The sequence below is a fragment of the Malurus melanocephalus genome, unplaced genomic scaffold (assembly GCF_030028575.1).
Source record: "Malurus melanocephalus ecotype Western Australia unplaced genomic scaffold, MMel_1.1 scaffold_364, whole genome shotgun sequence".
NCBI classification, from domain to species: domain Eukaryota; kingdom Metazoa; phylum Chordata; class Aves; order Passeriformes; family Maluridae; genus Malurus; species Malurus melanocephalus.
In genome coordinates, this window is record NW_026623596.1 from 326,620 (window position 1) to 351,611 (window position 24,992).

The 24,992-nt window shown below is 36.5% G+C and overlaps 1 protein-coding gene across 1 annotated transcript in view; it reads right to left on the reverse strand.

The window, feature by feature from the left end:
• LOC130580825 (contactin-associated protein-like 2) overlaps window positions 1-24,992 on the reverse strand; it is a 616,928-nt gene that overhangs the window by 300,928 nt on the left and 291,008 nt on the right. Inside the window, exon 2 of the mRNA XM_057378578.1 lies at window positions 851-961. Within this exon, the coding sequence (XP_057234561.1) occupies window positions 851-961 (111 nt within the window). The remainder of the gene's footprint in view (window positions 1-850; window positions 962-24,992) is intronic.

The window sequence follows — 24,992 nt, forward strand, 5'->3', positions numbered from 1 at the left end:
CAATGAACCAAGATCAATATCAGGGCTCTGAGGGTACCTATGGGTCATAACTGCCCTACCCAGTGGAGAAGTCACTCACCCTGCCTGTGAGCCTGGGGGTCCCATTTCAGCTTCCAGATTCTACCTGAGCACATCATAGGTGTATCCATGGCTGGATCCATCCCATATTCTTCCACAGTTACAGATTATGTTTCTCAGCTTGACATCTGACCCAGCTCATCTCTTCCTTTATGACAATCTCCAGACAACTGGCAGAATCTGCCTTGTTCTACCAGCACCACTCACCCTGTGTGTAGACAGAGGGTGGTGCCTTGGTGTCACTAGACCAGATAAGCAATCAAAGTTATGCACTTATTCTTCCAATCACTGAGTCTGAGCAGCTTTGTTACTTCTGAACAGCCTGTCTTTGCATTACAGATGATATACAAAAGCCAAAGCCCCTGTAGTGCTAGGAAAATACCTGAATGACAGCAGTCATTGCTGAGGTGGAAACAATTTACATCAACAACGCTGCTTAGTTTTGTCCCAACAGCCATGACCTTGCAAAAGCTCATTTACCCAAGGAGGACAGGTATGCCCTTTTACTTGAAGTCAATTATGCAGCTCTACTGCATGACTCCGTCCACTTTAGGCATGTGGTCTGTGCGGCTACATGTTACTGCCAGTGCCCTTCCCACTGCAGTGCAATTACTGTCCCATACAACGAAAGAGAAATTAATTCAGTTCATAAAAACACTCTGTTCAAACAAGTGTAAGCAACAGTATTCCACATAAAATGCATTTTTGCATTAAAAATACCATTCATCATTTTCTGAAATATCTGAGCATTAAGGTTGAGTCCATCCCTTACCTCCTCTCTTGTTTAACTTGGCATAGCCTGGCACGTAGCTGCTTGTCATGGATGATGAACTGCTGAAGGAGGAATGGGGTAGTGCTGAGACCAGAGGTTCATCACACTTTTCTGAAACACAAAAAAAAAAAAAAAAACCAGATTCACATTATGCTTTTAATTATTCATAGGTATTAAGGGACAGTGTGCCCTTTATTTTCCCTCTGAGTAATAACATATCCTTGTTTTTTTTTGTACATCCCAGCTTTTCAAAAACAAAAATAAATCCTAGAAACACAGACCAACAAAACAAAGAAAAACCCACCACAAAACTGACAAACAAACAGAGGCATACACACGGACATGAGAAAATAAAGACTTCCACCATTGACAAAATAAGGTAACGGTAGTATTAACCATGAGCCATCACCCTCCTTAGGGATACAACAGCTGAACAAAAAAGCCTGCCCCGATATACCTGGAATGGTTTTGGTTAAATGAAAATTTAGTGCTAAAGAAAAATATTATCATGAAAGCTTTCTAAGAAGTAGATAAGATACAAATTTTCATTTCCGTAATAGAAGTGCTGATAAATCCAACATTAAGAAATAAATGAGAAAATAATGAATTATCACTAACACCAGATTCATTGAAAAATTTATACTAACTAATCTCTATAATTCATTTGAGTACTTCACTTCCATTTTACCCAGTTACAAACAAGATTAACTTTGTATTAGCATCTAAAATGGAAAAAAAAAAAACCCAAACAAAATCAGTATCCTAGTCTTCCTAATAAGAAAAAAAAAAAAAAAAAAAAAAAAACAAACAAAAACAAAAAAACCCACTAAAACAAACCTCCTGCTTTTGCATGATATAAATCACAATGAAGAGATCTGGCTTTGCATTTTTWAAATATTTTCGTACTGCCGTTTGTTGAGTTTTTTATTGATATTTCAACAGATAGGAGAAATATGTAGTGCAAATTACCCATTCACATCACAGGTAAAACTAAAAAAAGCCTTAGCCTACACCTGTAAGCCTGACTAATCCTTTGAAACACATGCACTGCAGCASAGTTTCTGCTGTAAGTGGAGATATCCTCAATTTATGTATCTAGAAAGCATTAGGTCACCATAGGTAGTTTGCCATAAGTCTAAGTATGCATAAGCAACATATTTAATGCTCAGCCATAACACCTGATTYTGGTACAATTACAAAACAGTAGTTTGGTCAGACTGGATCACGGGTGGAGACCAAATTAATCCTACCTTCTAAAGAAGATCTTTAAAGGAAAAAATATTTTGAGTGAACCAAGTAATATAAAATGCAATACTCCTAAAATGTGCAGTCTCACGTAATGAAAATCAAAATTACTTTCACAGCAATGGAAACTGAAGCACAGGAATACAGAAGAGCCTTGATAGCAGAATCAGTATTTTGAGATTTAACAAAGTAAATAAGTGTCCTTTACAAATCTCTGAATTAACCAACATTAAGGGAAAAAGAAAATTCATACAAGCTGTCCCGTCCCGCTCGAAAGAGGGAGTCGGGGAGGATTCTTTTAATAGATTTCTTGGACAAAAAATAAAGCGCAAACGCGGCAATATTATATCTGAGAACTGTTTATTGATAAAGAAGGGTAAGTGTTCCTACCACTTCCTACCAAGGCGGGGAATAGAAAAGAGGGAAAAGGAGAAACGGAGAGAGACAGAATAGGAGACAGATTGTTACCGCTCTACCCCGGGCACCCCGTCGACGTTGGCAGAAGGAGTGAGTGTGTGTGTGTGTGTGTGTCTGTGTGTGTGTGTGTCTGTGTGTCTGTGTGTCTGTGTGTCTGTGTGTCTGTGTGTGTGTGTGTGTGTGTGTGCTGCGAACGGCGAGGAGCCTGCGCGGCTCCTGAGGCGGCTGGGCGCGATTTCCAAACAGCAGCGGCTGCGTGTCCCTCTCGACAGCGGAGAAGACGAATCTGTGGTTATGGGCACACTCGTGGGATCGCTGCGGCTGCGGGCACTGCCGGACACACGGCTGGGGCACTGCCGGACACACGGCTATGGGCAGGCTGGGGCTGCGGGCACTGCCGGACACATGACAGCGGCTGCTGCAGGCGGCGGCTCCGTCGGGAAGAGCAAACACGAGGTTGTCGCAGGGTCGAGATGCCTCGGGGAAGCGGCGAAACAGAGCACACGGAGAAGACAGGTGCGAACAGGGAAGGCAGGACCACAGGGAGAAAAGGAAAAGCGAGGGAGCAGGGGGAGGCCAAGGTGACCCTCGAGGCGGGCCCCCACTACCTCCAAGAACTGCAAAGGAAAATGGCCCCCGGTTGTGTCGCAGTTAGCTGCTTTTATATGCCTCGGTCTCCTATTTCCCGCGCGTTTTTTCCGCGGGCTTTTTTCCCGGGCATCCGGGCATCTGCCCCACCAACAAGGTGGGGGCAAGGCGCTTGCAGAGCAGTGGGGAAAGCTGTCTCTCCCGTGACTGGCTGTCAGGCAAAGCCTCCCGAGGGACAAGGCTCCCTGCAAGCACACTACTCTCGGAAGCCATGTTTTACCTCGTGGAACATATGTTGAGGCATAAATAAGAATCAGACTGGTCTCTGTCACAAGCACAGGCAAGAGTAAAGGGCAGCTGCTTTGAACTGAATTAAAGGACAACTCCAATGACTTTTAAGTTCACTTCCACACTATTTAATGATAGAATTTTGACAAGGGAAGACAAATGGCTTTAAACATTATTGTTTGTACCAYGAACCAGAAAGATTGATTCCCTCCTGCCTATGCTTTTGGCTGCAGCTGAGCAGCACATTTGGTCAGAAGCTGCAGCCAGGTGCTCCTCACATCACACAGCTCCAGCARCACACTGGGGCTGCCCACACCTCCGCCTGGGAGCAGGGACATGGCACACAGCAAAGGTCTGTGCTTYCAGATCCTGGGTGCCAGGGAGCCTTTACTTCAGTCAAAGCAGTACAAGGTTAGAGCTTAAGTACAGAAGCAAGCAGCAGACTGCCAGAATTTGCAATTTTTGTCCTAAGTGCCATAATCATATAAACACAGAACTACTTGACAAAGTTTTTTTCAGGTACCTATTTATCTATCAGTTTATTTTCTGTAGATCATAATAACTTTTCAACTTGAAAACTGCTTGTGCTGCCACTTCATTAGTATTACCTAGCTAGAGTCTTGAAGGCATTTATTATTTATCCTGTTGTACAGGCAAAAATGTAATGAAACCTTTAAAAGCAGAACAACACATAATCAGAAGTTTTTAAAAATACATAACAAAATATCTTTATACCATTTTCCTATGCTTACATYGCATGATATTTAGTGTTAAGGAAAATAACATATTCTCATCAGTAATGAAAGCTAAGATTGAACACCTTTGTTCTGTTTCCTGAGGGGTTTTTAATACATTTTGTTAAGTAAATTGTAATGTTTATACAATTTTCTGTGACCCATAGCTTCAAACAAGGGGTGAGAGGAAAAATCTGCATCTTCCTGAAAATATATCAGAAACAGAAAAATGTAGCTACAAAAAATGTGTTCAAGTTATGCAATTTGATTTATTACTAAATATAATGGGAGTTTACTGCTTACTGTAGTCTAAAAAACGTGAAATAGAGGATCTATCTTAAAACATAAATGAAGTTCTAAAATGTTATTTTAAAAAAAAAGAGCAAACTCTAAATTTCTGCAACAGAAATAAACATGGATTTTTGACATTGTGCTCAGAAACAACATGACAGATGTAAAAAACCTCTCCTAACAATAGAAGTTCATCAGAACTTCATACCTCTTCCTGATTCAAGTRTTTATTGAGAAAATCTTATTTATTGAGAAAATTTATTGAGAAATCCTTTTAATTGGTACCTTTTAGCTGGTATATCTGTGCTATTATTGAAGATGCACAAAAGGAAATATAGAAAACTTATTTGGAATATGTACTAGTTTCTAAATCATTAATGATCTGCCTTACCTGTGTTTCACTAATCCATAGACTTGGATTCAAAAGAATAAGACAGAGAAGTTTGACTTGGGGGAAGAAAAAAAAAAAGAAAAAAAAAGAAAAACCAGAAAAAAACCAACAGACATAAAACACCCACATAGAGAATATGTCTATTTGTCACTACGGTCACAATTTCTCAATTTGGTTGGAATCATCAATACTGTTGTGGGGGCTAGGAAAAAAACCCAGAGTTGATAAGTTTTGCCTTCATTGTTGTTTAGAACTATAATCCTGTCCTATGTCTATTTTGACATACCAACTAATAATAAAAAAAAACCCTGACTTTCTCATTGTTAAAAAAAAAAAAAAAAAAAAAAAAGCAAACCTCCCAATCTGTCTGCTCATTTGGGCTTCAAAATAGGAAATTCACCATAAATGTGTATGAATTATAGGAAAGGACTATATTTCAAATTACTAGACTTAAAAAAGATATTACATCTCATTAATAACTCATGACTTTAGGTCCAACAGAACAAAAGTTAAAAGACTGCTTACATAAGCTAATATTTCTAGCCCTATATGGAAGTTCCACTAAATATATTGCACTATTTAAACTTCCATCAGAATATGAAATACTGTTACACCACAGATTTAAGAGGGGGAAAAAAAAAAAATACTTGGGAACCTTTGGTTCTTCCAGCAATTTTAGTTATTTCCTGCAGAATCCAATTCTTTACTTTCTGTAACCCGAATCACACATACCTTCCTTTTACTGAGATATAATAGCCTTCCCCATATAAGTCAATGCACTGTGCCCTGTTAATCAATTACAGAGCACACTCTCCTGCCAGCATCGCAGCAGCAAAGGAATAAACTCTCTTCCATATCATTTATCTCACTGATATATTAACATCCCAGGCAGCTTAAGTCCATTTAAATGCTAACGTTTTGAAGCAAAAAGACACTTCCACTGCACTCTATTCTGTTTAGATCAAAAGAATTGATAACTTTGTCATAGGTGTGAGGACATTTGCTACTCTGACTTCGCTATTCAGAGGGAAATAACAGAATACATCCATCAGAAACAAGTCTCCTTAAATTTCAAATAACTAGATCAATGGAAGCCTGGCAACCTAATGTTGTCAAATACAAATGCAAAACATCTGGAATCCTCAATCTTCAAATTTCTCAAGATCTTTGAAAAGAATGTTCACTGTGCACTTGCTCTGTTCTTACACGCTTTCTCAGGCACTTGGCTATTGGAAAACAAACAGCAGATGAGGTGGATCTCTTGTCCTATCAAGTGCAGCCTCTCATATTTCTAGTGTTCACACTCAACAAAACCAAGAAAGAATATCTGCCCTTTCTTTCCTGTTTTATAGCTTATTTCTATATCCTGCTCATCATGCTGGATTAACTAAAAAAAACTTGTCCCCTTTTTGCCTGCAATTGCTTTAATTCCCACTTAGTAGTCTATGAGCTATTTAGGGAACAGGGACCACATTATTTGAAGGGACAGCTCTTGATTGTAGCACAAAGCCGACCATATGCACATAAACTCTTTTATCAACMCCGTAGGTTATTAAATCTTATCCTCACTATACCAACAGTCTTCAGTGATTTTTGATGGGCAAAGCAAAATAAAATACCTTGATGCTTCACTTCACAGAAGTCTGTTCAAATGCTTCCTGATCAATAAACAGGTCACCTGTAAAGTTGCTGACATATCTTATCAAAGTAGCCTGAGCACATGAAAAAAAAAATCTGCAGTTCATCTGTTTTCTTGACATTTGTATCTAGCAGWAGGTTAGACTACCCAAAAATGTTAAGAAATGGTAAGAAAAAGCATTTATAGTCACAGGTAGTTTTTATTAATAATGTGGAGCTGCATCAAAGTGCCTCCCAGAAGTTCTTGCAAAGAGTCTGTCAGCAAATAAAAAGAGAGCTAAGATGTGTACAGTGGTTCTGAAAATWAAAAAAAWAAAATTGGATAATGATAAACAGAACTCATTAGAAATAAGTAATGGTGACTTACTAAATATGCTTTTGAATAAGAGAAGCTTTTACAGTGTATGGTCCAGTGTGCACTGAGGAACATACCTTTAAATAAATATCAACACCCAAATCCACAAATTCACCTCTCCTGCTTCCAAATCTTCAATCAAGATTTCCTATCAAATTATAATCTAGGATAGCAATTTTGCTGCAGGACAGATCTAAGACAAACATGCCACCAATAACAACCTTACTAAATAAAGCTCCACATTGTGCATGCCAGAAATGAAGAACTCGAAAGCTGAACAACTTAGATGTAAAAAGGCAAATGACTGCAGCGTCAATATTGTGTTGTGAATCCAAAATAATTACAATAAATTGCTAGCAGAATGTGAAATATGTGAGACAATCTATAGCAGCATTGAAAAAAATATAGCCAAGAAATATACAAAGTCTTAACTCTCTAACTAAAAGGCCTAATCAGTTCTTTTACACTAGACAAACAGAACATTTACAACACAACCCACAAAATCTGAGCTATTAACAGTATATCCAACTCATTAATTATTCAAGAAYGACTGTCAAGTATAAGGGGAAAATAGTTTAAAGCAATTTCAATCTTTACTTATAATGCAAAAGACTCCTGCTTTAAATATGAATTCAATATAAATGTTAGGGAGCAAGGGAAAGAGTCATATCATCTGGGTTTAATTTGTACCATGTGCTAAATGCTGGTTATGCTAACCACACTTTTCTCCTCCAATTTGAATACCTAATTTCACTGTAGTGTGCTGAGGAGGAAGAATAAGCCACCAAGCACTTCTGAAAAGCAGTCATGAGATTGCAAGGGCACTCTGAAACGTGGGTAAGTACATATGGGAGCTGGCACATCTCCAGTGACAACCAACAGGAATATTAATGCAGCCAGTTTGGATTGCAGTATATTATTATGCTGAGACAGCCTCACTTTCCATAAAGCACAGGCAGGTTTTGTAATCCAAAATGAGTGCTGAGTTTAATTCACAAGCTTGTGTCTCCCCAAAGAGTAGGAATAAATAAGCACAAGTTGCTAGAACATTTTATGCACTGTTTCAAATGAACTTTTAAAGTGATGCAAACCAAAAAGCAGGAGATACTTCAAAGCAGCTCATCATCAAWGGCAAACCCTTTAGAAGTCAAACTTAGAAGCAAATGTTATTGAGTATAGGCTGCCACAGGTTTAATTTCAACCTTGGCCCTGTGTCACAATCCTGCTGTCCAGTATAACAAACTTTGAATTTCAGATTATGAGTGATAGAAAGGCAGAAAATGGCTGAAAAAAGCCAGGTAGGCTATACCTCATGCTCCCAAGTACTTAAATCAGTAAGAAATTAATGTAGAGTTTGTCAAAAACCACCTTCTCTTACAGAGAAAGCAAATACCTGTTTGTCAGGTGTATTGCCAAATAGACCAGCCTTTGATATAGTTGGGGTAGTTCAAACAAACAACCTTCTGCCTTTTGCATGTTTTATTGTGATTTTCTTAGCTTGGATGGCAGTTTAAAGAAACTCCACCACATACTGCTACTTTCTTTTTCTCTTACCCAAGCTAACAAGCAGACTTTACTCCTCCCAAGGTTTCTTGGACCCTTTTATCTAGATATTAGATAGGTATGATGATTGCTAGAGCAGAAGCTTGATTTTTCACCCTCTTCTCTCCCACCTAATTTCCATATTAGGAAATTATCTGCATAATTATCTGCAGAAGTCAGCAGATTCTCCACATGAGTGACATTTCACAGAACACCCTTGATGGAGGGTTGGGGAGCCAAATTCACATTCAGCTTCATGAGCAAATGAGTCCAAGCATCACTAAAGCTTTTCTTCAGGTATTTCTTGAGTTTAGCTGTAATCTAAAAGATTAGAGCAGCTCATATTGACTGCCTGGGATGTTTCATATTCCCCTTCAAGCTGCAAACCATCAATAGAGATAATATGCTGTTGCTCAAAAGGTGAGCTGCTGCTCAAAAGGAAGGAAGTACAGCAGCTATTCTTCTGCCCCCAAGGTGAAGCCATAAATTACATTAATGGTAAATTACATTGGTCTTGACCCAATCTTTAAGGATCAAGGTTACTTGTTTTGAGGTTTACATCAAGMCTTCTCTTAGAGCTCTGTAAGGAAAGGAACAAGTCTCAGGTAATGTTTTTTTTAATGGTGATTACTTCACTCAGAGCAGTGGACAGGCAGGGAGATCTGTTTCTTTGTTCTGGTTTGGAAGTGGGAGTTCATCTTTGGGCAATACTGGGTGCATCATCAGGGCCATTTCTAAAAGTGCATTTGGATGCCCAAAGACAGACAGTACTTTAAAAGGTCTCCCAAAGTATTATTTTTTTCCTGAAATTAATTTCTGATACCTGCTGACCAGTTTTTAGAGTAGCTGATGACTTACAAATCTGAAAGGCCATGGTGTAGACACCTACTTTCACTCTTACAAATGAGTGTCCCATTCCATCACAAGGGCCAGGTTATTAATAAGTAAGAAAACTTTCTTGGTTTGGAGAATTTTTAACAAACTTTTTAAAAGCATTCTTGAGAAACACTGAAAATGAAAATATCAAAACAATTGTATCAATGTGTAGTGTATCATATGACAACTAAGACACATTTCTGGATACATTGCTGTCATCAATTGGCACATAACATTTGATAAACTCTAGTATTCTCCATGCTTCTTTAACCAATGAAAATTTGAGAAGGTTTAAAGCTAACATCATTAATTACTGYGATCTATGATTTACCCATAGAGATTAGAATTTATTTTTTAATTCAATTACTCTGTTCAGAATCATTGTTAAGTATAAATGTGAAAAAAAGCAGCCTCCTGAAATTCAAATTTATCAAAATTTCAACATTTCACAAAGGAATAATAGAAAACTGTATCAAAAATTTGCCTAATACAAGTTTTAAAAAAGTATAATTTTAAATTCTTTATTTACCAAAATACACATTTAATTTAGTATTTTACATCTGGAAAGAGAAAGGCACATCAAAATTTAAAGCATACATTATCACTTAGTAAAATATAGTTTTAAATTATTTTTTAAAATATGGGTTATTTATAGTGTCTAAGCCATACCTACAGTAAGATTACTAAGTCAGCTGGGGCTGGCTGAAGGCTGTGGTTGTATTTTGGGGCTGTTTGTGTTGGAAGAGGGTGGACAGTGGAACTTTTTGCATGGCTCAAAAAAACAGCACACCTAGATTGCCTTTGGTTTACTTTACTTCTTGTGTCCATTGAGAATTCATCAAATGTCCCCACCCTTACCACTGTTGTGTGCTATGAACACATTTGTCAACTCTGTGAATCTGAGAGTTTTATGAGAGACTTGCAATCTTTTTTGCTCATTTAGAAAAATCTCAACTACTCAGATCAATGGCACCTGGAATAATTGAAAGTAAGTCAGTCTGGTTGTGTGCTTGGGCTTTCATTACACTGTCTTTAGTGCATAAACAACAACAGACTATCAACTCTATGCAAAGTGAAACTCATGAATATTTCCATATTTTTGCATATCCAATCCTCAGATGCCTCTTTAGTTTTTAACCTTCTGACATGCAAATATACTTCTTCACCTTTTCACTACTGAAAATRCCTGAACATTTTGAAGGATTTTAAACTCTAGCTTAGATATGTTTACAGGTTTATGTGATTTGTCACAGACTGCTACCAATATGAGTTAAGTAGGAAGAAACCTGGAGTCAGGTAATGTGAAATTTTAGAGTAGAAGGCAGAGGGACCCACAGTGATGAAGAAAAAGAATACTGAAAATCTTCACATTTTATTTTGTCGAGTCTCATTTAAATGAAATTAATTTCACTAATTACATAGCCTATGTTCCTCCTCAACCAACTTTATATCAACCAGTATCTTTTGCTTATGGGGGGGGTATGTATGTTTTGCGTGGTTTTTAATTTTTGTGTGGGTTTTTTTTTGTTGTTATTAGTTTGGTTTGCTTGTTTTTCAGGACCTAGAGATAAGACACTAATGGATAAAGATTAGTTTTCTGCACATTTTTCTCAATCAGTTTTACTTTCCAACATTGCTTCAGCAGGTTTCCATCTCTGAAATTAGGCTTTCATCTCTAGCAAAAACAAAATATGTGGCTTTTTTCCTCACAGTCCTACTTATTTTAATGGTCCTTTTACTCGTTGCATTTATTTATCAACATGATTGTTCTGAATTCAGAGATATTATTCCAGGCTTTACCTAATTTAAGCAAGATCATGACAAACAGTATGTGACTTCAACATAAAAGCATTCCCACAGAAAGCCWAATGTTAATCCTCAAAACAATGCATCATAGGTACAGGAAAAAAAAAAAAAAGATGTTTTACTCTTAGTGTATAGAATGAATATGAAATAATAAAACATTTTAACTTTTTTTTTTTTTGAAATTATCTCTAATGAGGTTATCTACCTGCTTACATATTAGTTAAGATGCTTAACAAAAGTCCCATAAAAAAGTTAACTCAGAGCAAAAGCTGCAGATCCCTGAAGGCCTTACCAGAAACTACACTTTCCCTACAATGACTAGGGAGAAAACTCTGTTCCTAAAGGGAGACAAAATATTTAATACCATGAGCATGTAAAGCACATTCTGCCTTTGGTTAGAGGAGAAAAGAAATAGTAATTAACAGGTTATGCAAAACACCATAGACAATTGTCTCTCAATTTACACAGCAGCAAGCAAACATCAGTTAAGCTTAAAATCAGGGTTTTATTCAAAAGCATTATTAATTCCAGGCTTGTGCATTGTTGTTTACCTTCAYATCCCCTTTAGAGAAAACAGACATTAAAAAAACTGATAAACAGAAGCTATTAGTCCACTGTTTATCAGTTGTCTCCTGCTAGAAGTGATGATAGAAGCAAAAGCCAAAAGGTGTGTGATCTATGAATTTAACCATATTATACTGACAGATTATTGTTTTCCTCTGTGTAAAAGACAAATAAGGTCTAACTTTTCTTWCCTGCCTCTTCTTTGCAGATTTTCCCCTCCAACTAAGAATAAAATCTGTGCTTTCTCAATTGCTGTCACTGATGCATGGGAGGATTAACTCTSACTGTATTTTCCAAACCTTTTCTGTTAAAAAACACTCTCTCCCACATTTCTGTAGAAGTATCGAGTGACCACAGAAATTAAATAGTCATAATACATTGATTTCACCAAAGCACCACAAAGCATCCTGAAAAGATATTTTTGCAGATGAAAGAAAAAATACTTTTGATCCTTTTCCTTACTGTTGTATTAATGTAGCCTGTATATAGCATATGTTTAAATCATCTTGGTCTTGATTTAATTTCCCAAAAAGAGAAGATATGCTTCCAAACCRTGCTAATATCTTTTAGAGGATTCTTTTTTCAGCCTAAAATCTTACATGGATTTTTAATGAACAGAACAGTGGCTAGGAAAGTAAGAACAACAGAAGAAACTGAAGACCATTTGATAACAGAAAAGTGTGAACATAGTTTAGAATTCTGAACTTCTGTCTATATGGTAGCATGRAAAGAGCAAGCTGTGTTACAGATGGCCTGTGAGACAGAATATTCTCTRAGGCTTGTCATCCATACTGGGAAAACCAAACCAATTATAGAAAATGGCTGTGAATTTTGACACTAGAGTCCCAAWTTTCTAACACCAATACCTTGAAGARAAKAGGTATGCAAATCAGAGCMGGCTAACAAATGTTTTCATATGCCAGAACAAAAATCTGCAAGTAGATTCCAGTAAGTGTTCAGTATACTTATTCACACAAGCAACAGCATGAGGTACAAATCAGTTCAGGACAGCAGCTTCAAAGGACACATTTTGTGACTGTGTTTTACCATATTCCCCAAGGTTTGAAAGTACCTAGCACTTAATTATTAAAGATAGAATGTTTATTTATTTCCCTGGAGACTACAGAAAATATCAGACCATTACGATTTGAAGAGATGAAGATTTGCATAAATTTGTATATCTGAAGCTGAATATAACTTTTTTTTTTAAAGATAGACTCACAAGTTGGATAGATGAGAATGTCTTATTCACAGATGTAAAGCATTTATTGGACTCCTGTTTCTCACACAGCTCAGGGCAACGAGCATCGCAAGCAAACTCTCCGTCAGTCTGCTTGGATTCATGTTTTCTAGAAAGAGTAAAACTTGGAGTAAAGTCAATTTTACCTAAGCAACATAATGCCAGCAGAAGAAAATTGCAAACATTTTAAAAAAACTGTATGAGTGGTAGGTCAACTCTTTTCTAASATAGGATAGGTAAAGTGAGAAGTATCTGTCAAAAGCACAATCTCCACTTCAGAAAAGACACCCAGTTTTTAATTCCAGAAACCCTGGTGTTAGTTCTATATTCACGTGAGACAGTAAAATCTTGGAGGGGATGGTATGGGTCTATGACAATTTTATCATTACTGAGAGGAGATACAAATCTGGGGTGTTGCAGGTCCTTGTACATCCTTTTTCAAAAAAGAATGAATTTCCAATGCAAAGAAAGCCAGGGTCAACCTTTGKGAATCCTTAACAGGAGTATAGGAAGCAAAATCAAAAAACTGCACATGCAGATGCTGAATTCTAATAATTTTAAATGTGATTCAAGTGCATAAACCATGGCACTTACCAGGAAARTACATATCCAAACTTTAGAGTTACTCAGACTTTTTTTCAAAAGAAGGAATATTATTAAAGGATACTTTGGATCTAGCGGTAGGTACAATTTTACCAAGCAAGTTACCATGTGATCTGCTTCTTGTTTTGTACTTTTCCTTTCATTTTGAGGGAATSAAAACTAGCCACGTCTAACACCCACGAACAATTTTTATCATTTGGCTTGAAAGGGGCATAAGGGAGAAATAGATGACAATCAATCATTTTACAGTGATGTCTGGGTTGTTCTTTTGGTAATAGGGTAATATCCAATCAAAAAGGTACAACATTTACTGATATTTCCCAGAACACTTGAGCAAGTCATTGTGCTAAATTAAACATTGACACATAACCACAATAGACACAGAAGGCTCCAATATTTTGACATCCACTCTCATCTTTGTTTTAAAATTTCTGGATGTATTTCCTCTCTTGAAGCACTGCTTCTGAGAAAACAGGCTGCYGTATCAAGATTTTAAGAACACCACATGAGATGAACAAYGTAACAGTTCTCTAAGGTATAAAAKAATTTTGTGATTAAATCAATTTTGCTTCTTTCCAGCCCCCTCCCCCCAAAAAGCAAAATTGTGTTTGCATTGTCCTGTATAAAATAGACAGTATGAACATTTTAAGTGAGCTACTTAACGGAAAAAAAAAAAAAAATTTCTACCCAGACTACCAAGTGCGAGTGAAAGGACAGGGGCTGCCTGTAATGATCAGTATTGATAATTCAGAGCATAATGGTTCTTTCATACTAGCAAAAATAAAAAACAAAGGGTGAAAGCATGGTGCTGCACTTTTCCTATATCCTGTCTTTGCATTGCCCCAGGAAAAATTCACCTGCCTTTGGGAACTTAGCATCCTCAAAAAATAAATCAATTTTTCCATCCATAGAAAAAGACAGTGTGTGCCTTACTCATGCTTATTTCGTCCATTATTGGGACAAGAGGAAGAAAGCTTTGGTTAGAAGCAGAAGAGAAGAAAATGACACATAGGAAAATCAGTTCTGGACTTTTGGTGCATCAAAAACAATTTTCAAACACTTAATCAAGAGTAAGGTTAGTGTACCAGAGTTCTCTTTCACTGTGAAGCAATCACAATTACAGGTAGGTTCATGTGCTCCCAAAGCTTTGTGGGGTTTTTTTGTTGTTTTTGATTTTTTTGTTTGTTTGGTCTTTTGTTGGGGGGGGGGGGGGGGGGGTTGTTTTCTGTTTGTTTCTTTGTTTTAAAAAAAAGCCTCAGCTTTTCCCATGTACTTTGTCTCATCAAAAACTCTTGAATTAAGGAACACTTTTTAAAAAGAATTGCAAAATAATTCATCTTGTTAAAAGCTGGTTAGAAAAATGCAATAGATGCGATACATATGGTTTCAGTAAGACAGATTTTTAGGTACGGTATGCCAGTGCATTCCTCTTGCTAATTTAAATTGCCAGACCTACCTTATTTTAATATTCTGTGGAAATAAAAGCCACAATGTTTTGCAATGRCCTTAGCTATCCTGTTGCTTACACACTATTTTTTGAATATAAGTCGTTGGATTTGTTCAGTTATCAGATGCAAACAGTATTGACAGCAGCATCCTCTATTATTGTATCTTCATTATCATGCACAGCTACAACTGAGGCATTTTGAGGCCAACAGTATGTGATAATTATGCTTGGTACAACCTTATTATTACTACATGTTTAACATGTCAACCAAGAAACATAGCAGTTAAATTAGCATATCTGAAAAATGAAGGAGTCTTATAATTGTAGCCCATTCCCTCTGATTTTAATCAGATATCTGAATATTAAGTTCCTAACATTACAGTTTACTACCTTTGTCTGGATCATGAACTCCCATTATGTTCAGAGKGAAGGATGCCTCCTGTAAATACATTGGAAAATCTGTATGAGTACATAAATATTGCAGGGCAGGATCACCTGTAGGACAATTCCAGTCAYACCAGCTGCAGTTCCTCAGAGCTTGGCAGGAGTCTGCCAGAAAAACATTGGCAGAACACTGCCCAGAAGTGAGAGGTGAGGCAAAAAAGGGTGAGAAATGGCCCTGTGAGGCCTGGGGGGAGAACAGGAAGAAGGACAGGAGGGCTCTGGGCTGCCAAACTCCTCTGGAGGATCCCAATCTCATGGAGAGGAGCCCACACTGGAGCAGGAAACAGAGTGAGAGACCAGAAGCGGCAGAGAGAACAATGACCCCACTATTCACCATTCCCCTGTGCTCCTCAGTGGAGAGGTAAAGGAGTGAAAGAATGAAGTTAAGACTGCAAAAAAAGAAAACTGAGGTAAGGGGGAAGGCGTTTTATGTTGGTAGGTTTGGTTTCTTTGCAACATCCTGGCAATAAAATAAATTTGTTTTTCCCAGTCAAACATATTTTACCCATGAGATAGTTGGCAAGTGATATTTCTATGTTTATTTTGACCCACAACCATCTTCATGTTATTTTGTTCCCAGATGGATGGGGATGCCTGGCAGCTGGCSAGGGTTAACCCTCCAAGCTGTTAATCAGATATCAGAGCTGTGGCTGCACTKCTTGTCAGAGACACCACAGACATTCGCACCAAGGATGTTGACTAAATACAGCATAAAAGCATTAAGTGTTGGATTTTTCACAGATCTATTTGAGGAGAACTAAAGAACACCAAATTTGCAAGATTAATTCTACATAGTTAAATTTGAAGCTTSCTACTTCAAGKTTTATCTGCCTGTCCCCAGTACAAYATTCACACCCAGAASAAARCTGCRAAGATCTGGCTTTCATCTCTCCTTGACACAGCCTCTTGGGGTCCCACTGAAAGGCAACATGGGACTCTAGAGGAGGATGTCCCTGCCCATAAAAGGGGTTTGGGATTAGATAATCATTGAGGTCCTTTTCAACCCAAACCATTTGTTATCCAGACAGTATTCCTCCACCACAAAAGAAATAAGGAAGAGATACCAAAGGAACACAATTATGCTGTTCYTTCAGCAAATAAAAAACACTGACAAGGACTGAACTCAGATTGCCCTCTACTGAGCACAGAAGAGCTTTCTAAGTAGCTGTACGTCAGGAGAGGAAAGACCTCACAGGAAAGCCAAGAATGCTYTGTAGTTGCCTGTACTAGGCAACAGTTCTTCAAATTTGAGCTTGGGATGCAAATCCAATATCCAGCACCATTTGCTGAAACCAATGGCAGAATTGGAGGATTCACTGTTCACTTCTATGGCAGGCAAATTGTAATGTGAACTTGTTACAGTGAGTAGGATAACTACCCTGAATTCACATGTATTTTGCATYTCAAGAAATCATTTCAAATTTCCATTCCTGGCATTTGTGCATCAGCAGCAATAAAATATTTTCATCTAAGCAGCATGATTTATCTTCACGTCTGCATTTCCAGAAGTGGGCAGGAAAGTGACAACACAGTATGTTTAAAATCACCATAAACACAGAAATAATGCAGCTTTCCAATATGAGAATCTTCACAAGTTGGCCTCTAACAGGATTTGAAAGTTTCCATCGAACCTCAAAAAATCTATTCAATGCACTGAAGACATAGTGCCTTGTCCTTTTACAGATTMCTAGATTGCACAGACTAATTCTGGATAASAAGTAGGAAACCACAGATCAGCAAAAACCTTGAAGCAAAAAGTAAAAATTTTTATCCTTTTCATTCAACTGTGAATGAAGGACAGCCAGTCAGRATAAGGAAAATCTGCTATATCAAAACTTGTAGCATCATAAGCCAAGTAAAATGGYGCCTTTCAAKTTTATTTTTTTTCCTCTCCCACTTCTGAATACATAAATAATATGTCAAATTGTGTATGTTTAATTAAGATCTTTAATTCACGGAAAAACAAAGCCAAAATATGTTGAAAACAAATAGGAAATCAACAAAAAAATAAACTAATTTGTTCAATGTACCTCTAATTTTCCTCAATAAATCCTCCTGAAATAAAAAAGTATCTATTAATAGCATCCCAAATTAAAAAAAAAAAAAAATCCAAAAAAAAAACCAAGCCACCCTCCCCCCCAAAAACCTGGAATCCACAAGAAAACCGAATACTTTTTTACTTTTGTACACTTTATTTTCAGGATTAATTTCATTAAGCCACCCTTAATTTAATTTACAAAGTTAACTTTTATACTCAATGCACTTTGCCTGGATAGTAGGCTGAATTTGTGAAGAATTAATTTTCTCTTAYAAATGAATGAACAAGATTGGTGGAAGATATAATGAGTGATTAAGTGATTGCAGTTAACAAAAAAGTTTCATTTTGTTCCCTTATGGAGAATGATGGAATATCACTTTATTGAAATCCATTATCCTAATGAGAGGATATTCTATGCTTGATCTTAGCCAAAAGGCYGGTGAAGATATTTTAATGACTTACTGCTTTTGCTTAATAGGGAGATTTCATAATTACTGAAACTACATCTGTTTGATTAATGAGCCTTTTCCAGCATCCATGCATCTTCTTTCAGTTTGGCTGGAAAAATACACTTGGAAGCACATGCACATAGGTGCTTTTCATCCTGTATAGGTGTACCAGTAAAACATTATTGAGAAGAAAAATAATAACCACCTCAAACAGGACAGTATAACTGATTTTTATTATTATAAGAAAAAGTTTGCAATTTCCCCCTCCAWTTCTATCACACAGGAAAATGTTTATTTTTTCAATAAACATTTAAGGAAAACTTGCAATGAGTTTTATGGCCCTTTTCATGGATGCCTTAGGATGGCTTGCAATCAAGTAGAAAAAGAAAATTATCCCASGAAATACTTAAAGGCCCACTGGTGCTGTGAAATTATAAATGCGGTACCCATACATAGTATCCATTTATGAAAGGAYTGCAGTTATTCTCAAGTTTGTTTCACAGGTTGCTCAAAGACTACAAAATTGTGACATGACTTATACCAAAATTTCCCCAAATAATTTCAGCTTCAAAGCCAATCATATGATAATTGAAGTTCAGAAATCATAAATGAAGACCTATTGATTAATCCTCATGCTTAAGAGTTTTCATATGTTGCATTAGGAAGAACAGACTAAAAGAGTATCAGGAAAATAGTTCATGGTAGAACTTACCAGAGGAAAGAAWTTAGAGAAAAGTGTTTATTAAAAGGCATCAACCATGTTCCTTAGTTATTTCAAAGAAGAGTAGATGGTATGGTCATATCTGAATAGATGATATGAAGATATTTTGTATTATTTACAGAATGAAAAGGTATTGCCCAACTATTGCATTATCCTGACCCCAAATCTGTCTCWTTAACAGAGTTTTCTGCTGGAAATGTCAAACCATTTCTTCATTTCTCTGGTTTACTGCCCTAGTTATTAATTTCTTACTAAAGGTATTTAAAAGAAAAAAAAGCTTCTTCTTCTCAAATAAAGACATTGGTATATTGTATTTTTTTTTTTATTTTTCATAATTGATGTGCACTGAATTGCATTTTGTATCACAGTACCAGAAAAATTTGTAATGTGTTATCTGTTCTGCTATTTTTGATATGATATTAAAATACAGTTGTCAATCTTTTTGCTTGAAGACTCACTCTCTGTAAGTCACCTATTTCTGAGACACGTTTCTTGAATTCTTATTATTTCTCAGCTAATATCTCATCATCAACATGAATACTTTTTTGTGGTTTTTTTTAATGTTGATAATGGCATAACACGTGTTCAAAACATCTAGGTAAAAAACATACTGCAATTCAGTATAGGCATCAATAAGGCACAAAGAAATCAAACCTATGCACCACTTGAGAAAATTGTTCTACTCAAAGGAKAATTTATTTAACATTYTTTTAATATTTAAGAAAGAAAATARCATGGAGTAATATGCAGGYTATTACCCATGAAATATAATTTCTAGGTCACAGATTCCAGCTGATGAAGCCTATGCTCCCATTTTGTACCTTGGAAACAATAGCAGTAGCTGCATGATAATTTGGAAATTTCATTGCACCCTTAGAAGAAATTCCAAGAACACAAAACACACCTCTTCTAGAATTACAAGATAACTGAAGAACAGACCAGTCACACCTTGCTCAGGACCCCTCTGTTCCAAACTTGAAATGGTTACAGAAACATTTCCTGAAAAGTCCTAGGGGCTGTTGGGTAAACATATTTTAAAACCCCCAGTAAAAATTTTTGCCATAAAAATGTCTGACATTTTGCTATCCCCATAAAAACCAAGAAATATTTATTGTAATGCAGAGACTTCACTGCTCCTTGTAGTTGTCTGTGTGATTTTGTGTTTAGGGGTAATGGTCAGCTGCTGGTCATAATATAATTTTCAGTTATGTTAATGTATAAAGAGACTTATTTATTACTTTCTGTGGTCTTTTGAGTGATAGTGCTGGCTGCACACTGTTTTACCTGAACAATTAGAGCTTGGGATTGCAATTTCAACTGAGGTAAATCATAGTCTCCACCAATCAATTTCCTTCTGTGRCAGTGTATTGACTGAGACACAAACTTCGTGCAACATTTCATATAGAAATTTCAAGTTAAARTGAARCAATATTGGGAGACAGCCCAACTTKKATGYTTTCATTTTATCAAGCAAAAATGCTCAGCCTCAACAGGWGCCTCCCAAAACACACCACCCGTTCAATGACTGCATAAGGGAAATACTTGGATATTTCACTGCTGTAGAAAAGCCAGATTGATYGCTGTCAGCTTCCAGATTAAGTTTKTGAATGGAAATGCTGCATGTTTGGAATAGTGCTTTTGCAGCCATACTGAAAGATGGGCACAAAGAGCATCAAATTCCAGCTGCAATACCAAAGAATTGTATCTGGCTTCAAGGGAAGGCAGCAGTTTATCTGAAGTATAATGAGAGCAGATTTGAGCCCAATGCCAATATTGCAGTTTTCAAACATGATTACGTAGTGATTAGCTCACTGTCCTTCTCCTTTTCCATTCTGATTTATGAGAGTTTGTTATATTGCCTGTGGATAAAATAAAATTACTTCTATAAAATAGAAGGCCAAACAGGTGTAAGCAGGAAAAAGACCAACAATAATAGAACTAATAAGCTCAAAATACTGCCATTTGTAGCCTTTAAGTTCACAGGCACTAAATAGTAATTCATATTTACTAACTCTTATGAAATCACTATGCTTTTTTAAAACCATGAAGATGTGATTTCATCACGGCTGCTACCYTTGCAAGCAGGGCAAAAGAAAATCACTGAAAAAGTGAGGGGTAAGTTATCAACAGAAGAATGTTTGTACATATGGGTTGGATAACCCCACCAAAAAGTTAACACTTCTAAAGTATTGACTAACTAGCCTAAACACTTCACAATATTACTTCCAGGGATGTCTGGTATGATATCTGCTGATATAATTTGTGTTAGAAAACCACAAAAAACACCTCAAAATGAGCGGGGCATTAAAATGCACATTCTCTGTGGAGACAACATGTAAGAGACCAATAGGGCATGTTTGCAAGTGAGTTACAGCTTCAACAGGACTCCCAGCTGGACAATTTTCCTTGTACTTATGACGGAATTAAGCCACAAGATTACTCCATTGGCCAAAGAGGACCTGAAAGACTTGGAAGACACAAGACAGTGGCTGAGCTTCACCATGATAGTTTYCATAAAAAAGTGAGAACTAAAAATCCCAAGAAAATGAAAAGCTTTGTYCCTTGAAAGACATGGAGAAAGGCTGATATGGATAAAGTATTATTAACTAAAAATCTGCCAATAAGAATTAGATAAGTACAAGAAAGCATACAAGGAGAAAGGATAAGACAGCAAAAGAGGAGAAAAACAATTCTATCAAGAACTACTAGATATAAGAACTAAGTGTACTGTTCAAAAGCTAGAACCAGGCTTTCTCCCCAACTCATTAGCTTTCATAAATCAAAAATAAAATTTAAAAAAGACATAATTCACTGACACTATCCATGCTATGCCCTCATGATTCACTGTAGTCAGCTGTAAGAACCAGTTTTCATCCTTTTTGCCCTTGACAGCATGCACGTATATAACCAGAAAAAAAAAGCTCCCTCTAGTGACACTACTTGCTCAAGACAAGGGATGATAAGGCATTTAAATGGAAACGTTAGCAGAGCTCGACTTTCATAGAATAAATTCAGTATTTAGTAGCAAGTAATTTACTTAACAAAATAAACYAAACCCCAAACCAACAGAACAGTGTAATTATAATTTTTAATAATAACATTTTTTTCTAAAAAATATACCTAATTCTRCATTCTATTTTCCCCCATGATGCTGCAACAGTTTTACATCATGTGATTTTTCCCTTATTAGGCACTAAATTTTACATAATGGTAAAAACTGACAACTAGTGTAAAAAAAGTAATGCAGAAAGAAGATTTTTTTTAAAATGTTAGAGGAAACATGAGCAAGATGAGTATGGAATAGTTGCATATGAAAGTCAGAGTAGAAATAATATTTGTTTTTMAATTGGTCCTGAAAAGCTGGAATGAGAAGTTTAGAAACCAAATCAGAAGTGGTTRTTAGTAAAATAATCCCCAGAAATGGATCAGATGGGAGTAGAAGTGTTGAGGAAAAGGGGGTGGGGAGAATTATAATAATAAAATAGTTAGTGAGATATGTACTYAAACTAGAATGGAAAGCAAAGGCACAAAACTGATTAAAGAGCAAAGGGAAGCAGAGACATTTTGGTGAAAGGAACTTGCTTGTGATATGAATAAAAAAAAMCAGAGAACCTCAGTGGAAATAAGTCATAAGAGAAAATGACTTAATAAATGTAGTTTGATAGGTCCATAAATCTCTGCACTCCATAAGAGTAAATAGTTTTACTTATTTATTTAAGGAAAGCAAATGCTTGTTTTGATTTGATGGAATCAATATGGGGATTTTAGCCACTGGGACTATTAAGAGTAAGAGCTAAAAATTATCCAAAGATTATTAAAAGCTCAAGAGTGCCAACCTACTAATATTTGTGTAATAACAGTTTAAGAAGCAAGCTGCATCACAAAAGGCAGAAACTTGGACTGTGCAACTCGTTTAATCTAAGGCAGAGCTCCCCCTTAGCAGGAACCCAAGTCAGAAGATGATGGCTGCAAATGTAAATATAGAAAGGAAGAAGCAATCCCCCAAAACTGAGCAGACCTGTATCAAAACACTTTAAAGACAGCGCATTCTAGTTTGCCCTTACACTGTCTGAAAAAATTATTTTCTTTATCAAGCAGAGAAATACTTCCTATTTAAAGCTCTAACACTTTTAATAGGTAGCGAATGCTAGAGAACCCCTCAAATCCCTGCTCCTTTTTTCTTTTTAATAATCTTCAAACATATGGTTAGTTTTTTTTCTGACACATCTTTGGTTTTCAAAGGGCAAAGGTTTTTGTTCTTTCTGGGTCTTTCACCTATTTTAAGGCACTTACTAATCATTGTTTTGTTATAAACCACCTGATAATTCACCTGGGTTACTTTATTTTGACAATGAAAGGAAATCATAGTCATCAAAAATCCAAATCCTTAAATTTGTTAGAAGTCCCTAATTACCTGCTTAATGAAAGAGCTGTTTGTAACTTTTTATCTGTAATTTAAGAGAAAAAAAAAAAAAAAAAAAAAGACTAATCAGGTTATTTCTGAAGAAAAAAATTAAACAACGTTTCTATTATTTCTCTAACATACCTAGAACCCACAAACATGGTATTTTAAATGACAGGTGCCAGAAGTTTCATATGACAGAGTACAACACTCTTTATACCTACACACCAAGCAACAGGAGACCCTCTCCAGAGCATTTGTGATTTATGGTTTCACGAGACAGACTGCTCCAAAGCAGAGCACTTGAATATTTTTCAACCATCAAGATTAAACAGTGACTTTATCTTTATGACACTGCATCTGCACATTTGCTCAAATCATAATTGCTCCTTAAAGCAGGACACCTGCTAATGGCCTGTCCTTTGGTAGACTCTCAATTCTCAACACCGGTACTCATCAATAACCAGCTTTGGCAGAACAAGAAAAGCTCCACTTACTTTCTAAATTACAGACATACCCAACGTTGTACTGGCAATGAAATTTCATATTAATGACATAAGCTATTTCTCCACAGAATTCACAATTTGAAATGGCAAAAATTACATGGTGACTTGTCTGAGGAAACAAAATACCRTATGTTTCAAGGTTTGCTTAAATATGACTGAAAAGGGAAGAAAAGGTGAAAGTTGGACAGGACAGTCTCTTTAATAGCAGAGTTTACATCAACAAATGAGGTATTTTCATGAGGCCTGAAGAGATTTTATGAATAAATAGTTGCAAAGGCAAGCATGGAAAAGACCTTTGGGATAAAAGCCTCAGCGTTCTTATCAAAAATACTGATATCCCAGCCCAGTACCTACGTTTATCATGAGCCAAGACATGCAGCCTACCACTTGCAGCAAACAGAATTCAAACACTTCAATTAAAAATCAAAAACTTGTCATGCAAAATAGCCAATTCCATTTCATTCACTTTGACTTATCTATGATAGCRATAACATGCAGCATTTTAATCACTGCATCCACAGAAGAATGAGYTAATTCCACATTTTTACTGCCAACAAGTCTTCAAATACGGGGAGGAAACAAGGCTGAACTGGAACACACTGCAAACAAAGCAGGTTGAAAAGTAAATGAGATTAAAGCTGAGCCTGATTTAAGTATAATTACAGTCCAAAACTGGTGAAAAGTGTACCTTAATAAGGTATAGTACACTTCCTTTGTAGTTTCATTTCTACTAGCACTGCAACCAAGAGCAATAAAACATGACCAGGAACAATRTTTAATATATGCAGTATGTAGTGGAAACATTAACCAGAGCCCAGTTTTAATAAGATTCTTGTGAAGAATACAAATATACCCTAAAAAAAAAGCCCAAAAAACCCAAACAAAACAAAAGGGAGAAGGATAAAACCAAAGCAGGCAACCTGAAAATCTCAACAAGTCAAGAACATGCTTCTGATTTCAGAATCTTATGTTCTTAGTAGGATATTTGAGCCAAAAAGTCATCCAGCTGGATACTTAAAGCTCTGGTAAGCAAAAACCATTTTTTTTCAGTTTCACACAACTATATAAAAATCATTATGGAGAAACAAAAAACAGAACAACAAAAAAATATGCAAAGTTTACTTTAATCCCATTATGGTACTTCTGGAACATTTATTGGATATGAGAGGAAGTAAAGCATGTGGTCTGATTTCGGTTGTAGTCCAAAGTAAGATATTCTCTACAAACACTGAAATTGCTTGTTACAAAAAGCTGCTAGAGCACCAAAGCTCCATTTCGACTTTGAATTAACTTGTCAGAACTCTTTAATAAGTTTTATTGAAATTAAAACTGTGTTCTGATTTGGCACACCACTACCTTTTAAAATGTGTTGCCTGTTGATAACAAACCTGCATTTATAAGTCTCCTTTAATCCAAAATACCAGTCTCTACTAAATGATCATGCATGTTATTTATACATAAGCAGCCTCACAGTCCCCGGCAATGCAGGAGCCATGGGAGGAATAAAACTCAGCAGCTGCTCAGCAGAGCACAACTCCACTACAGGTTAGGAGAGGA